This window comes from Nansenia antarctica (genome assembly GCF_963989245.1).
Source record: "Nansenia antarctica genome assembly, chromosome: 14".
NCBI classification, from domain to species: domain Eukaryota; kingdom Metazoa; phylum Chordata; class Actinopteri; order Argentiniformes; family Microstomatidae; genus Nansenia; species Nansenia antarctica.
The window spans coordinates 20,035,647-20,047,971 of NC_137684.1; the positions used below are offsets into that span (position 1 = coordinate 20,035,647).

At 45.0% G+C, this 12,325-nt stretch overlaps 1 protein-coding gene across 1 annotated transcript; it reads left to right on the forward strand.

Annotated features, from left to right (window-relative positions):
• Positions 1-800: 800 nt before the first annotated feature.
• Positions 801-4,369, forward strand: LOC308169946 (adenosine deaminase domain-containing protein 2-like; the record flags this gene model as incomplete). The annotated part of the gene is made up of 8 exons (XM_080544679.1): positions 801-1,176; positions 1,459-1,587; positions 1,938-2,088; positions 2,221-2,388; positions 2,580-2,788; positions 3,239-3,473; positions 3,948-4,080; positions 4,259-4,369. The coding sequence occupies 8 exons, from the start codon at positions 801-803 to the stop codon at positions 4,367-4,369; spliced, it is 1,512 nt and encodes a 503-aa protein (XP_080400805.1).
• Between the last annotated feature and the right edge of the window lie 7,956 nt (positions 4,370-12,325).

Consider the following 12,325-nt stretch of genomic DNA (forward strand, 5'->3'; position numbering starts at 1 on the left):
AATCATGTGCTACCAAGCGGACCAATCACAGAGCTTACGGTTAACGTGCGCTCTGACGCGTGGATAGATTTTTTGAGAGGAGCACGTCCAGGCTACGCACGTCCACGCGGGACTACGTAAGCTTACGCGTAGCCTACGGCGTCGACTTTACGCAGAAGCCTAAACCGGCCTTTACCACCCCCTAGCGGCGCCCTTGTATGTGCAGTATAACTTATGTTCAGTCACATCTATCCCTGCGTTGTCATATCATGAGCCCTTAACAAGCCAGGTAAGATAAAACGATAAATATCTCTCACAGAGATCATTCTTACAACACAGAGTAATGTTATATATTAGCTCCTTAACTAGTTAACTTCACTCATACAGTAAATGAATGAACTTATACAGTAATTGAGTCTGCACAGCGCCACCTGCTAGGATAGCGAGCTAATTAGTTTAGCCAAAACTGCACGTGCGCTTTTTTTTTCTTCCACCATACTTCAACCACAGATGTCGTTCGGGACGCCAGCAGCATTTTAACGTGAGGGAGACATTTGCAGATAATCATACACACGGTTCTAGTGTTGTTGTATCAGAAAATGTTTTTATGAAAAAAATCCACGAAAGCATCTCATAAGATGCCAGTCCAGTGCAGTGGTACTACAATGCTAGGTCTTAACACGGACTACCATCACAATGGCCTACCGTTCAGATGTATCCTTTAGCCTTTACTTTAGTTTACGAATGGCATCTCTTTCTAACAACTGATGCATGTGTTAAATGAATTCCCATGCACTCTGTGATCACTGCAGGTACTAATCATGGTGGACGAAGATGTTGTACGTAGCCGGCTGCCTAGAAAGGCGGCCTCTCTTATGCACAGGGTCAGCAGCAGCGGCGCTGTTGGACGACATTTCTGTGTAAGTGGTGACACTGATTCCAGTAACCCAGACGTTTTTGGGGCTCTGCTACCAGAGGACTATAGGCCCATGAGGTCTTCCCTCGCCAAACCCCTGCATAGCCCTATACTGCCTGACCCAATGCTGGAGGAGGAGGAGGAGGAGGACGACTCTGATGATGACGACAGTGATGGCCTCTCCCTCCTTGGCACATCCCCACCCAAGTTGGACAACAGCTTCCTAAAATTGGGGCTCCAGGACCAGTCAAACAACCTGCAGAGCAGCCCCAATAGTGGAGGTTAGGGGCCAGGTGCTCTCACTTGATGATCAAACTGATATTGAATTCATATTAAACAACTTGTGAGTGTATTTAGAAGGGAACAGGTTATTTTGTGATGGAAGTCAGTGGAAACATTCACAGCTAGGCTTGAGGATTATAACATGGGGCATAAACCTGTTTGCCTTTTCTAACAGTTTGATTGAATAGTCTTCCATACTGTAGCCTACATACTGCATGGTCTGCCAAGAGTCAGGGTTAGTACATCTCTTCTTCTGACTCTGAAAGCATCTGCTTTTCTAGTGGGTTACACTGACTGGCACATGCATCGGATGGCAGCACTGTCCAGTAACGTGTTTGACGACCTCCTGGGGGAGTGTGCCCAGTTCCACAGCTGCAAGAGCAGCCTGGCTGCCTTCGTCCTGGAGAGAGGTGAGGTCTTCTCTCTGCTCACTGGGGAATCTCAGGGATGCAAACTAGTCACCTTTTCCATTTTTAATCCAAAATCACGTCTTTTTTTATTTTTATGCATCCGAACCCCCCAAGAAGGTCTGTTTCCACAACTCTCGTTGACCTTTTCAACTTCGTCCCTGGAATCTATTCAATAATAATACACTACAAAAATATGTTAACTACTGTAAATGACACCTATTTTTGATGAGCATGTCTAATGTACGCACACACAGTTTATGTGTCGTCCATGTGTGTTATATATATATGTATATGTGTATAGATTGTGAATAGTTTATGGATGTGATTCTCCCACATTATTCCCTCTCCAGAGCTGTGTGACACTTGGGGCCAGTCCTATGTGCGCTACAACGTTGTGGCGTTGGGCACGGGCGAGTCATGCTGCAGTGACTGGCTCTGCTTCAGTGGCACCATGGTGCATGACTGCCATGCCATGGTCATCGCCAAACGGGCTCTCCAAAGGTACATCAGCCTGACAGGAGTTTTGTTGGATCGTCTGGACTTACTTACTCACTTCACTCACTTGTTTGATTTGTTTAGCTATTAATACTGGAGACTAGCAAATGATGTGTCCGTTCCTGTATTTCTATTCAGGTTCTTGTACAAGCAGCTTCTGCTGTTCTTCAGCCATGACCCAAAGTGCAAGGAGCGCTCCATCTACGAGAGAAACTCAGACAGCCACCTGCTCCAGCTCAAGCCCAAAACCTACCTTCACCTCTACACCAACCAGACCCCAAGAGGGGCAGCACAGTGCGGTTCCATGTGAGTGTGTCCATTTTCATACTGGCTGCTGTTGTTGAGTGTCCAATGCGGAAATCTTAATTGCTTGCATCCACTCAGAAGTGTAAGAATTGGATGGGAATTACATTTTGGGGCAGTTTACGTTTCACTAATTTAGTGATCTAATTGAGTGACCCAGTGAGAGTGATTGTGTGCATCCTCTGTCCCCATAGGAACTCCCTGAATCTCTACAGTTCCCTGATGCTGCAGTGCCATGCTAAGGGCTCTCTGATCCCTGTGGCTCTCCTCCACCCTGTGTGGGGCGCCCGGGTCTGCTGCATGTCTGACAGTGACAAACGTTGCCGCTGGGCCGTCACCGGGGTCCAGGGGGCGCTGCTGAGCCACTTCATTGAGCCACTCTACATCATCAATGTGGTCCTAGGTAAGTAACCAAGGATGCATTACAATCACAGTAGCATAGGCCGCCCTCCCTTGTAGGACTGACGGACAGTGCTCCAGTGACACTGGGAGGTATTAAGCCTCTAGTCCCCCCCGTCCCCCGGCCAGGAATGGCTGTTCTATGTTCTACGGTAAGTAGCCGTTGACGGCTTTGGTTTTCAAACCATAATACAAACACAACAACCAGAATCTTAATGCTGACTTTTGGTACATTTTGAAATAGTCACCGAATCTTTCTCAATCTAGTCTGTTTTCCCTGAATAATGTGCTGTGTAATACTGGTGTGTGATACTTTTCTCAGGCTTGTTCTAATATTTTATCTTTATCTTGACAATTCTCAGCAATCTACAGCAGTGTTCTAGAATTGTATTGGGGCCTTAACTGGTTAAGAAGGAATTTTGAGAACTTGGTTCTGGTTTACTGGTCCGTTCAGGTGACTCCAGCTATAACTCGGACAACGTGTCGGACGCAATCAACAATCGCCTGGGGGATGACTGGGAGGAGCAGCTGGTCCCACCCTTTAGGAAACAGAGGATATTCTTCCTTGGTTGTGACGGGGTGGCGCCTCAACACAGCTCTCGCCACTGCAAAGACCTCAGCATCAACTGGTGCCTCGGGGACCTGAGCATCGAGGTGCTGGACAGCACAACAGGCTTTGTTGTCGATGGGTAAGTCAATGGTGCTACTGGTAGACGATGCTCGTAACATGGGAACAATTTAAGTATTTTTGATGAAACATAGAGGATCTCGATGACTACTTTCATACTTACCGTGGTATACTACCATTACAATGAAGTCTGATGGGTACTGAAGACCCATCTCTTCAGACTACATCTTGCCTGTCCATCTTGACTGTAAAGACCTCTTCACTCCCCACTACCCTGTACAGTTCCTCTACTGTATATATAAAAAAAGATCCTTCCTTCTTCTAGCATTGTGACTGCCAATAGCACCTGCTCCTAGCATTGATTTGTTCTTATGATGACTGATGTGATTCACTTACTTGTTAGACACGTTTGTAAGTTGCTTTGGATAAAAGCGTCTGGTAAATGTCAAACATTTAAAAACAAATTATGTAAATGTATAATTTCATTGTGGAGGGAGCTTTCTATGTAGGCGTAATGCTCTCTCTGGCCCCTTAGCTCCCCAACTGTGAGTGGGCCTGGCTTCTCCAGCAGACTGTGCAAGAGAGCCCTCTACTGTTACTTCCGCAAAATTGCAAAGCTGAGTGGGCAAAGTTCTCTACTGAACCTCCAAACCTATCACAGTGCCAAGGTGAGTTGTTGAGCCATGAATCAGTAGATATCCTGGCACCCTTGGACCTGTATTTGTCTGCACTGCGTGCATATAGGCGACATCGTAGCCATATCATGTGCTACCGAATATCATCTGGCCAAGATTGTGTTGACAGCATGAATGTGAATTTTGTGTGATGTGTTCCTTCTTGTTTCAGTTGGAAGCCAGTCTCTATCAGAATGCCAAGATGGTTGTCAAGCACCAGTTCCTCTCCAATGGCGCAGGACCCTGGTACTCCAAACACCTGGTCGACAGCTTCAGCCACTGAGTCCCATGGGTGTGGGCGTAGTTTTGTTTCAAAGAGGAGTTTGAATTTGTGATTTGTGCCTAATTTCAGCATTACTGCATGCTTAATGTTCATTAGTTTGAAGTTCTGTTTGGTTTCACATTCATGTTCATGTTCAATAATGTGCAAAATAAAAACAGAAAAGTCTGAAGATTTAGTTTGAAGTATTGCATTAGAAGGGAAAACAAACAAGTATATCTTGCCCAAGCTTAGGACCTAAATCCCCAAAGGTAATCAATGTCATTTATTTACATGTACCACACCATCTCCGAAATCTCCTCACATTAGTACACCGGGACAGTTAATACAAGAGTTAACTTAAAATGTCTTTTTGAATAAAAAACTCTCAGAAACAGGTTTATCATATTTTCACATGATACAACAAGCCACTTAAAAGAACAAAACTGAACTGGCAAAGTGCCTTAAAATTTAAGCTGCTCTGTCACCAACTATACCCCATTAACCATCTGAGATCAGACGAAACAAATGGATGCATACGTTTTGCACGCATAAGTCTTTCTAGAAATGGTAAAATCCAATTATTTATTTTCCTATGTGACAGTTATTATTTGGACTGGTTAGGGTGACAGGAAGATGACCCCTACATCAGTAATTCAGAACACAAACCCCTGGAAATACCTAAAGTACTGACCAAGCGTCAATCTTGTGCCCAGTGTAAAAGGATTATAGAAGTCCAGCACCAGGGGGTGGGGGGGGGGCAGATAAGTCTTTGGAGGTGACAAGTCAAGATCGTGCTTGGTATCTGATGTAAACTGATCAGATTTTGCCTGATTATGACAAACACAATTAGTGAGGCGATGTAACTATAAGTTACAATCTTCAAACACGTTGTAGAGGCAACCGTCATTCAATCACGTTATACTAAGGTACATTTTCGATCAAAGCATTGACAACCTTAATTCACATCACTAAATGCATTTGTCCTAAAGGAGACCTCTGATACTAGGCACCATCTTGACTTCGGCTGCCTGTTACACCGTCACTTCAGCCCCCCTCTGTTGCTATAGCGCCGGTCGTCCATTGAGCTTGTCGTGCATGAGGTTCAGGGCTCCGCTGGCAAAGTCTCTGAGCACGTTCACAGTCTCTCTCTGGAGCTGCAGGGACTCACGCACAGTTTTTTTTAATTTTTTCATGAGTGCATAATCAAAACAATAACAACAAAATTTCACTTACGCATCTTAACAGAAAACTCAAAAGTACCAAAGGAGGATGCGTTATGCGTGGAGAGTCAATCAGACGGAGGGAGAGGTGGCGCAACGCTGTGTTCTGGAGGCCATGTGCTGCCATGTGCTGCCTCGCCATCACCTCCATAATCTGTACATTAATCACTGGATCCGGAAAATGTAACACTGGAGCTGACCCCATGACCCATATTCTATATTAGTCTAGTTAGGTTACACATTACAAGGTAGACAAAGTTTACACAGTATTTAATGTAGGCCTACACTGAAAACACATCCTATCAGCTCTCTCTTTTTTCTCTCCTCTAATGGACAGTGACTTTAATTATCTCTATCTTTCACATGGCTGAGACCTCACCAGCCTTAACCCTTGCTCCAGGCCTAACCTTGATTAATATCGGCATCATCAACTGTAACACCTGCTCTCTCACGCCCTCTCTCCCTCTCGCTCTCTCTCCCTCTCACTCTCTCCCTCTCACTCTCACTCTCTCTCCCTCTCACTCTCTCTCACTCTCACACTCTCTCCCTCTCACTCTCACTCCCTCTCACTCTCTCTCCCCCTCTCCCTCTCACTCTCTCTCCCTCTCTCCCCCTCTCCCTCTTCCCCCTCTCACTCTCTCTCCCTCTCTCCCTCTCTCCCTCTCTCTCTCTCTCTCTCCCTCTCTCCCCCTCACTCCCTCACTCCCTCCCTCTCTCCCTCTGCTTTGTTGATGATGTTGTTGTTGATGCAGCGTTGGGGGTGCTGCTACAGGACGGTGTGTTTGGCATGGCGGCGTTGCTTCCTGCGTCCTACACCACTGTCATCATGAGCAGCCAGGGCCTCGCTGGCACCTTCACTGCCTTGTCCATGATTTGGCCATCGCTATTAAGTCCTGGGGAGGGGGTGGAGGGAGGGGTGTGTGTGTTTGTGTGTGTGTGTGGGGGGGGGGGGGGGTCAGCGTCTGTTATACTGTTATAATGACATGCTGAAGCCAAAACTAAGGGTGCGTTCGTAAATTCACTCTGAGAATGCTCTGAGTTCATAGAGCTCTGAAATCTGTTAATTTACAAACAGTCAAGTCTTTACAAACTAACTGTAAACATGGCGGACACCAACGATAACATTACCATCATTATCACTATGTGTCACTACTACACTACTACTATAATACCACACTACTACTACTACTACTACTACTACTACTACTACTACTACTACTACTACTACTACTACTACTACTACACTACACTACTCTACGACTACACCACTACTGCTACTGTGTGACTCTGTCTCCCCCTGCAGGGGTTCTACCAGTACTACTACAGCAGCAAAAGCAATAAAATTGTGCCCGTGAACCCTGATGAAAGGTCACTCACACACACACACACACACACACACACACACAGTCTGTCTAATAAGCCTGTTGGAAAGAACAATCTGATTGTGTGTGTGTGTGACCGTGTATGTGTATGTGTGTGTGTGTGTGTGTGTGTGTGCCCAGCAGGGGAGGCCGCAGACGACAACATACCTCACATCTCCATGACAACCATCTTCAAGAAGGTAGGAGACCACACACACACATACACACACACATCCACTCACACACTCACACACACCCACTCAGACTAACTAACTTGCACTCACCATCTACCCGATGTCCCCCCCTCCTCTAACCCTAACCCGAAACCCTAAAACTACTTAAATCTAAACTAAAAAACCTTCATGTTCTGCAACAGTTATGATTAAAACACTAAGGGCCGGTTTCACAGACAAGGCTTAAGCCTAATCCTAGACTAAAAAACATCTTCAATGGAGATTTTACATTGAAAGTGTGGTTTAGTCCAGGACTAGGCTTAAGCCTTGTCTCTGAAACCGGCCCTAACACTTCTATCTGACTTTTTATCCATGAACTATTATCTTATTAAATGTTTTCTCTCTCTCATGTAATGTACATACAATTATACTAGAATAAATAAATGATTAAACTTATTTACAGTCTTATGGTGGTTTTATCCCGTTGGACGTCCTTTTACTGTCACAACAGCTCACACATCTGGCTGCTGTGTTTGTACACTGTTGTACCTCACCCAGCAGATATGGCAGTGTTATGACATTGGTCAAGTCTTTAATGTGGACTCTCAGTGCACAGCTCAGGGGAGGCTGTGGCGCAGGAGGTAGAGCCGCCTTCTAATGATCGCAAGGTTGGTAGATTGGCGGTTCGAGTCCCGGCCGGCCACATGTCGAAGTGTCCTTGGGCAAGACATTGAACCCCAAATTGCTCCCAGTGAGCGGGCCGGTGCCTTGCATGGTAGCTTGCCGACATTGGTGTGTGAATGAGAGGCTGTTGTAAAGCGCTTTGGATAAAGGTGCTGTATAAGTGCAGTCCATTTACCATGTAGTGCACATAAGGTTCACAATTCATGATTTCTCTTCTGTTTTTCACTCCAGTGAACGTGGCTTTGAAAGGAGTGGCTGTTCAGTCATCACAGAGTCATCGTGGGTCTCCTCTCAGGGCCATTGATGGGAACAGAAACACAGACTATCGTCAAAAGTCCTGCACCCACACACGGAAGGAGGCCAACCCCTGGTGGAGATTGGACCTGCTGGATGTGTACAACGTCGATACTCTGACCATCACCAATAGAGAAGACTGCTGTGCTGACAGGCTTAAAGGGGCTGAGATTCGTATTGGTAACTCACTGGACAACAACAATCCCAGGTGACTCATGCAGCATTTCCTCCTGCTAAGTGCAGAAGACTTCAACTATTAGAATACATCTTTTGTTCTTATCCATACCAGTGAATTTTTGTCTTTTAAAGTATTGTTGAACTGTTATTGATATTCATCCTGTCTCTCAGATGCGCTGTCATACCCGATATCACAGGAGAAAGCGTCTACACCTTCCAGTGTAATGGCATGGAGGGGCGCTATGTCAGTGTGGTTATCCCCGACAAGACAGAGTTCCTTACTCTGTGTGAAGTGGAAGTATTTGGCACTAAATGTTAGTACATGTACTTGTATTCACCAGTCAACCTTCCCCCTTCCCATGTGTCCACAGCACTACCTTAATTAGGCCCCTATACTTTCTTCTATTTACCTTTTTTGTTTCTTTTTATTATTACTACTCGATCTTTTCAGTTTGTAAAGCGTCTTTGAGTGTCTAGAAAAGCACTATACAAGTCTAATGTGTTATTATAATTATAAGAACGAGCAGCGTTTATTAAACCAACGATCTTTGCTACAGTGGGAATACAGTATGTCTTATCTACATGTTGTGATATGAAGCTAGAGCCCCTCTAGGTCTTAACGTGGACTCTCCGTGCACAATTCATGATCTCTCTTCTGTCTTTCACTCCAGTAAACGTGGCGTTTGGAAGAGTGGCTGTTCAGTCATCAACGGCTTTTAGCGCTAGTTGTCTCACCAGGCTCACTCAGGTATATGTGTCTGTCTCCCTCCAGTGGTGGTAAGTGGAAGTGGCCTGTGGCCTGTGTGTGTGATGATGAGATGATGATGATGATGATGGGGGGGGGTGATAGGAAGGTCGTAGAGACACCATTCAAATGGTTTTAGATTCCCTGTCCTCTGGTCTATCCGGGGGTGTTGGAATTGTTCTCCTAACCCGCGGGGAACCATACGTTATTAACCCCGGTAAGAGTCACACTACGGGACGTATAACAGTGGCTGTGAAGGGAGTATAAACACAAGATGTTGCTGAGTAGGTCCATTAGGTCTACACGGTCATTTATAGCCTAACCCCAGCCCTCTACGACCCCGGGAAGTCATGTTAAACTGAAGTTAAAACACAACGAGATTGCTAAGCTAACACCGCTAATACGGAAGTCCCTCACACAGACAGAGAGAGAGACGTGCAGCCACCTAGTATCGAGGCCCGCGTGGAGCCGTGTTCCATCATTTCTTGTCAATTTCAATAAAGACAGACACACACAGACACACGGAGACAACGACAATGACGACAGGTCATTCTAGAGGAAGAGAGGAATCGGATAATAGGATTCTATTCTCTGACAACCAATGTCCGCGATTCCACACTGGCCAGTATATGTCGAGATTTTTTTTTTTTATATGTTTGTATGACTGGCTCGTTAGCTCAGTGTGTAAGTCTGCCGCAAGGTAGACTTTGTAGTCCTGGGTTCGAATCCCAGGCGGGCAGGTCAATTTGCACTTTTCAATGTGAAGGACAAACAGGAAGAAAAAAAAAAAAGGCATGCGCAGCGGCAAATAATTCCTGGGCTCAGTCCAGAGAGAGAGAGAGAGGAATTTTCCCTTTTGAAAATATATTTTTTGAAAATCCCGCCTCAAAATATATATTTTTTTTTTTTTTTTTTCTTCTGTGTCAGTGTGTGTCAGTGTGTCAGTTATGTGTCAGTGCGTCTACCGGCCCGAGTCTCTATGGGGGAATGCAATGACCGTTTTGGACACCAAACACACCAAAGAACATCTACTCTTCGAGGCGAATCCAGTCAGACCATTATCAGACCTGCTGGACGTGTCTGTGCGCGTGTGTGACTGGATGTCTACATTCAATGTGTCTCACCGTGTGACTGGATGTGTGTGTGTATATATATGTGGATGTGTATGAGTGTGGATGTGTGTGTATGAGTATGTGTGGATGTGTGTATGAGTATGTGTGTGGATGTGTGAGTATGTGTATATGTGTGTGGATGTGTGTGTATGAGTATGTGTGTGGATGTGTGTGTATGAGTATGTGGATATGAGTATGTGTGGATGTGTGTGTATGAGTATGTGTATATGTATGTTAATGAGCTGTATGTTAATGAGCTGTATGTTAATGAGCTGTATGTTAATGAGCTGTATGTTAATTAGCTGTGTGTGTGTCTCTGTGTGTGTATACGTGTGTCTGTGTGTGTATGTTAATGAGCTGTATGTTAATGAGCTGTATGTTAATGAGCTTCATGTTAATGAGATTCATGCTAATGAGCTGTATGTTAATTAGCTGTGTGTGTCTCTGTGTGTGTATACGTGTGTCTGTGTGTGTATGTTAATGAGCTGTATGTTAATGAGCTGTATGTTAATGAGATTCATGCTAATGAGATTCATGCTAATGAGCTGTATGTTAATGAGCTGTATGTTAATTAGCTGTGTGTGTCTCTATGTGTGTATACGTGTGTCTGTGTGTGTATGTTAATGAGCTGTATGTGAATGAGATTCATGCTAATGAGCTGTATGTTAATGAGCTGTATGTTAATTAGCTGTATGTTAATTAGCTGTATGTTAATTAGCTGTGTGTGTGTATACGTGTGTCTGTGTGTGTGTATGTTAATGAGCTGTATGTGAATGAGCTTCATGTTAATGAGCTTCATGCTAATGAGCTGTATGTTAATGAGCTGTATGTTAATTAGCTGTGTGTGTCTCTGTGTGTGTATACGTGTGTGTTATGTTAATGAGCTTCATGCTAATGAGCTTCATGCTAATGAGCTGTATGTTAATTACCTTCATGTTAATGAGCTGTATGTTAATGAGCTTCATGCTAATGAGCTGTATGTTAATGAGCTGTATGTTAATTAGCTGTATGTTAATTAGCTGTATGTTAATTAGCTGTGTGTGTCTCTGTGTGTGTATACGTGTGTCTGTGTGTGTATGTTAATGAGCTGTATGTTAAATCAAATCAAAGTGGGAGGAGCTTAAATCAAAGTGGGAGGAGCTTAAGTCAAAGTGGGCGGAGCTTAAATCAAAGTGGGAGGAGCTTAAGTCAAAGTGGGAGGAGCTTAAATCAAAGTGGGAGGAGCTTAAGTCAAAGTGGGCAGAGCTTAAATCAAAGTGTGAGGAGCTTAAGTCAAAGTGGGCGGAGCTTAAGCCAAAGTGGGCGGAGCTTAAGTCAAAGTGGGCGGAGCTTAAATCAAAGTGGGAGGAGCTTAAGTCAAAGTGGGCGGAGCTTAAATCAAAGTGGGAGGAGCTTGTGTAAAAGTGGGAGGAGCTTAAGTCAAAGTGGGAGGAGCTTAAATCAAAGTGGGCGGAGCTTAAATCAAAGTGTGATGAGCTTAGGTCAAAGTGGGCGGAGCTTAAATCAAAGTGGGAGGAGCTTGTGTGTAAGTGGGCGGAGCTTAAGTCAAAGTGGGCGGAGCTTAAATCAAAGTGGGAGGAGCTTAAGTCAAAGTGGGCGGAGCTTAAATCAAAGTGGGAGGAGCTTGTGTAAAAGTGGGCGGAGCTTAAATCAAAGTGGGCGGAGCTTAAATCAAAGTGGGAGGAGCTTGTGTAAAAGTGGGTGGAGCTTAAATCAAAGTGGGAGGAGCTTAAATCAAAGTGGGAGAAGCTTAAGTCAAAGTGGGCGGAGCTTAAATCAAAGTGGGAGGAGCTTAAGTCAAAGTGGGCAGAGCTTAAATCAAAGTGGGCGGAGCTTGTGTCTAAGTGGGAGTGGCTTAATTGATTAATTCAAATTGTGGGCGGAGCTTGTGTCAAAAGTGGGCGGAGCTTGTGTCAAAGTGGGCGGAGCTTAAGTGGGAGTGGGAGTGGCTTAGACATTTAGTGGGCGGAGCTTGTGTCAAAGTGGGAGTGGCTTAATTGATTAATTCCAATTTTCTTTCATTTGCCAACAAACGACCTACCTAGACTGTACGCAGTTGCACAGACAGTATTGCTTTAGGATGAAAAACAGAAATCGGTGCCAGAAAGTCCCAGTCACCCAAAAATCGGCACGATGAAGCGTCACAGGGGTCCGGTCGCGTGCCCCGAGTTTCGAGGCGCTAGCTCAAACGGTCGCTCCGTGGCGCCCCCT